The sequence below is a fragment of the Haliotis rufescens genome, unplaced genomic scaffold, assembly GCF_023055435.1.
Source record: "Haliotis rufescens isolate VD_foot unplaced genomic scaffold, xgHalRufe1.0.p SCAF_36, whole genome shotgun sequence".
In the NCBI taxonomy this organism is placed as follows: Eukaryota; Metazoa; Mollusca; class Gastropoda; order Lepetellida; family Haliotidae; genus Haliotis; species Haliotis rufescens.
Window position 1 is genome coordinate 3,534,489 of NW_025964068.1, and position 5,142 is coordinate 3,539,630.

General features: G+C 40.3%; 1 protein-coding gene across 1 annotated transcript; it reads left to right on the forward strand.

Moving 5' to 3' along the window:
* Positions 1 to 789: 789 nt before the first annotated feature.
* On the forward strand, positions 790 to 1,827 carry LOC125372114 (acetylcholine receptor subunit alpha-like). Its single transcript, XM_048381152.1, has one exon. It carries the CDS (start codon positions 790 to 792, stop codon positions 1,825 to 1,827), a length of 1,038 nt encoding a protein of 345 aa, XP_048237109.1.
* Positions 1,828 to 5,142: the final 3,315 nt, after the last annotated feature.

Below are 5,142 nucleotides of genomic sequence, written 5' to 3' on the forward strand. Positions count from 1 at the left end.
TTGTGTTTCATTTTCACTTACTTATGATATGTGCATGTGGCAGCTCGTGATAACCAAGTGTCCTTTACATACACAGTTCCCTCATAGTTGGATCAATAAATATCATTGATAAGACAGTGTACTGTATGTTTTGTCATTCAAACGTTCTCTAAGCTCACCAATACAGGTTGTCAGGTTACAGTGAGACCTGACATTACAACATTTATCTGCTGTTTTCATTTTCACCAACTTTAACTACTTTTGCTTTGTTAATGGTATATATGGTGTTAATTGACATCGCTAGGAAATTGGCAAGTGTTTCAAATCAATATATCAAGTCAATATTTACTAACACCGTCTCCATTGTTCCACAACACACAACGTGTACAGAAGTCTGGTCCAACTGGGTGGAAGTTGACACAAGCAACAGCAAGTTATTTACACAAAATTACCCTAAAATAGTTCACACATTTATCTTTTGACATAAGGTAGCATCCAACCAATCAAATATTACTTCTCTAATCAATGGTGCGGACTCTTCTGCAGTACAACAAGGGATATGTCTCTATTATTCCCACAAACAGACTGACATTCAGTGAAAACGAAATGCAAAATAGCAGATGTGACTACAGTGTGTTTGGATAACACGGAAACATGTCTTGGGTCCACCTGATTCTTCTGACCACACTTTCAACAAGACAAGTAACATTCTCTGCCAGTATTGTCGACTTACGTCGCCTACGTCATCACCTATTCAGCAACTACACCTCAGACGTAAGGCCATTGTTAAACCAGTCACAACCTCTACTCATGGATGTCAATTTCCAGTTTCAGAGGATCCATCGTATTGACAATTCACAAAAGGAGTTCTCCATCCGAGGAATACTGTCCCTTGCTTGGATCGACGAGTTCCTCACGTGGACATCGGCTGATTTCGGAGGACTGAAACACTATCACCCAAAGAAGTGCGAAATTTGGACCCCAAGCATTTTCAACGAAGACGGTGTCGAAGACCAAGAGGTTATGAAGAAGCTAACAAGACGTGTGTTGTACAAAAATGGATCAGTTGTGGTTCATGTACCTGGTTATTTCTCAACCTTCTGTAATTTTGACATGATGTATTTCCCGTTTGACAGTCAGACATGTTACATCGATCTTAACTCCTTAGATCATTTTGCTGAAGAACTGGAATTCCGTCCTGTTTCAAAACAAGTGACAACCATTGGAAATAACATAGATGCTGAATGGACTGTGGACTCGGCTTCAATGGCAAGTGGTCAAATCACCATTGCTAAACATTTCTATTACAGAGTCCGTATCAAATTCCAGCTTTCCAGAAAACCTTTGTTTGCCATCTTGAACATTGTGATACCCATCGTCACCATCTCCGTCCTCAGCATGATGGTGTTCCTCGTCCCCGTGGAGTCTGGGGAGAAGTTGTCCTTTTCTCTGTCGGCGTTGTTGTCACTGGCAGTCTTTATGAGTTTCATCAGTGAACAGATTCCTGCATCATCGGAGAAACCACCACTACTAGTCATCTATCTGACGTCGATGGTTCTGCTAAATGCTCTGTCAGTAATTAGCACAGTTCTCGTCTTGCTGTGCCATCACCGAGTCTCTGTTGCAAAGGAAACCAGAACATGTAACAGTTTATCCAACCCGAAAACTACAGATGTTGTGATGGAGAAGCCTTCAATCAGAAAACTCAGTCCACTGATCTGCTGTGGGAAAGATAAGAAATATTTGTCAGCCAGCCGTGCCTTGAACAACACATTGCTTCTGCTATTTATGGGAGTTGTGATAGGAATTACTATTAGTATCATTGCACGAATGACAAATAACAACTGACTTCGTAAATAGGTAATGTATGTTAATATGTGACAATGCCGAATATTTGTTTGATCTGAAACAGAAACGTATGTCATGAAAAATGTGGATTTGTCTAGTTAGTGTTAGTTAGTAGTGTTAGTTAATATGTTTATCATATAATGGGTAGGTTTCTCGGCAGGATAAAGCCAACGGATAAAAACGATATCTGTTGGGGTCATATGCGGATAGAGATGCAAATATCAAAGGTCAGGTAGGGACTACTTTCACTGTTTATAAACAAACATGGCGTCAACCTCGGCATTCGGCGATCGAGTCAGATTTAACCATCGGGAATCTGGATAAACTACAGAGATAATTGCTTTTAATTATCAAAAGAACAGTCTGATATACTGAAAATCAGTGTCTTACTGTGACGTAGCTAAGGCATTTTATAAGTTTTGGCAACTTTAGATAGATCTATATAAATTTCGACACAATTTGTTGAGGGCACGAGGCCTAGCCAAGCGGGATCAGTAGCCATATCTGTGCTTGTAGACCTCTGTGGCTTGAACCTTTCCCCACAAATCAAAATAGTTGGATTTGGCCGAAATATGTTTGAATTTTTACCCTGTTTCGTTTTGTCGCTGTGTGTACATCTGATTACACTTCTTAACGTTATGACAGGACAGACCGACTTTCAACAACGTCTGACCGTGGCCGTGATGTCTCATAGACTAGGGTTAGAGTAGCTTCCCTTTGACAAAGGGCAGTTACTCTAGCAGACAGATCAATGGATTGCCGCGAAAGGCAATTACAAGCAATTGTTGTTTTGCGTATATGTTGCTTCGCTACTGTATAAGAAAGAGATTTCCGTTGGAATTATAGTGGCTACTGTCACCGTCCGACTGACACGTCACTTACCCTGTGACGTAATAAATATTAATGCGCGCATTTCAGGAAAACTCGCAATGTTTCGGTAATGTTTGTGAGAGAGGGAAAGCGATTTTGAAGCACAGAATTAAAGAATGACATTATATGATAAAGAGGTTATCATGCTTGTGTGTTTGGGGATGGTAAATATCCTGTATTAGGAATAAACACTATGTATTTAGCTCGCAAAGGCTCGCTAAATACAATGTCTTACCGAGGGCCTATTATAACCTTGAATCCCGACAGGGTTCGTAATTACTAATTCTTGGCTTTACTATATCTCTCAAAGTACAGTGTATTGTGTGTTTGGCTTCTTGCCAACTAGTTTCACATATAAAGCAGTCACTGTGTGATCTGTGTGTGGCTTTTTTTATGTCATGTTCGTACACTGTTATCAATCAACGAAATACACACACATGGTACACATGTGAGATTTACCTGTTGAAGTTAATATATACTCTGCAAAAATAGAAACGCAATTATGATTTTAGATGTATATTTTGTATATGAAACAAATAATCAACAGATGATAATCGATTATTCAAAATTGGCACACATCATTGTCATTGGCCCAGGTTCCATATATTACCTTTTTCAAGGTGAAGGTCATCTGTTCTCATGACTGACTGACATCGTTGTCCCATCGATGCAATCACATCCCGAATTATTGCCAACTCTCGGGGTTTTTGTAGTTGCTGAAGTGCACGCAGTCATTGATACAGTCGGTCGTTGTCTTGTTGGAAAATGACGTTTCGCTTGTTGCATAATCGGAAGAACATGTTGCCGAAGAATCTCATCCTTGTAACGTGTAACGTTGTGCAGTTAAGTTCCTGATAACTTGCACCAAGTCCGTTCTACCTGTGTTTGAGATGGCTGCCCACTAACACCACCAAACCTGTCCACTGTGTGCAGTTTCTTGTATAACGTTACCCGCGAACAGCGAAGCATGAAACGTGACTCATCACTCAACCAAATTTTTCTCCATCCAGTTGAGGCCATACTATGTAACCTCGACATCATAGACGTCGCAGGCGACGATGCAGATCAAAGAAAATAATATCTCGAACTGGTCCTCTAGCGCGAATACCTTCAGGGCGTAAACGGTTCCTCGCTGTCTGAGCTGATATCCTGCACAATCCTGCCGTAGTTGTAGAGGCGGCCATGGTGATTCTTTCGCATAAGTGACGGAGCCGTATGAATCTGTCTGTGCTTAGTAGTGATACATGGTCTACCGCATCAGGGAAGGTCTTGTGTTGTCCCGTGTGTCTCATAACGGTTCCCCAGTCTTGGAATGGTGCTACGTGGCAAAACCTGGCTACAGCTGAAGATTATTCTCCTGTTTGCAGTCGGCCGATGGCGTTGTTGCCTTAGGCTTCAGTCGTTCGTGGCATGTTTTCGCTGTTCACTTGCTGTAACATTGTGATGGCATGCAAATGAAAACACAACGTTTTTATAGCCCAACAAGTGATGTTGCACTTGCATGTCATGTTAGTGTATTTCGGCACCAGGCTCTCACGTGCTTGTGTGTTTTTGCGATTTTTCCATCTTGTCACCAAATTTCTGGTGTACCTCATTCTTTCCACACAAATGAATCCAAATCCATGCAGAAATGATCAATTCTTTTTTGGTATCAAATTTTTATGGATGTCGGTAACACTCTTTCAGATATTTACGATTTTACTACTTTTGCGTTTCTTTTTCTTGCAGAGTATATATTTTACATCATGTTTAAGTTTAACCAGTCTCAAATTGAAAATGGTCCAAACATTAAACACATCTGCAACATCTGCAGATAAGGAGACTAATTGACAAAAGCAGCATTGTCATTATAAAATAGACTGAATTGTATTGCATGTCTCTGACACATGTCATGGCCTTCCAAGTGGAAGCTCTTTTTATTAATATTCGAAGAATTAATATTATTACTACGACAAATTGATTTCCTTCCTTCTTCATTTATTTGCTGCAATGATGGCAGCCAGCCTCCTTTCTCTCTTATAGGAATTTTCCTTGCTGTGCGTGTAATACCATTCTCCGACAAGGGCACACTTTATGCTGTCTTTATCTAGCGACCTCTATTAGGTTTTCATTCTGATATAACATTTATGCCTCCCTTTCCGTTACTGCATGGTCATATTGTACATTGGAACCGATTTATACATGATGTTAATAAAGAATAGATGAAAGAACTCGAGGACAACATCCGTACTGCATCAACTATACAAGCACTGAAGATCTTATAAGCAGCAATTGTGAGCACGCACTTCTACTACACTTTGTCTTTGCTTTTGTGTGACGTTAACCCCGTTGAATAAAGAGTTGTCCTTGAGACTTGTCATTTATACCCTAGTATTCTTGTAAGGTAGCCTAACTTTGGTTATTCGCGATCGAGATCGATATATTGTACCTTTTGCCGTTGTGTAG

Coding starts and splice junctions, on each gene's coding strand:
- LOC125372114 (XM_048381152.1), top strand. CDS start 790: ATGGATGTCAATTTCCAGTTTCAGAGGATCCATCGTATTGACAATTCA.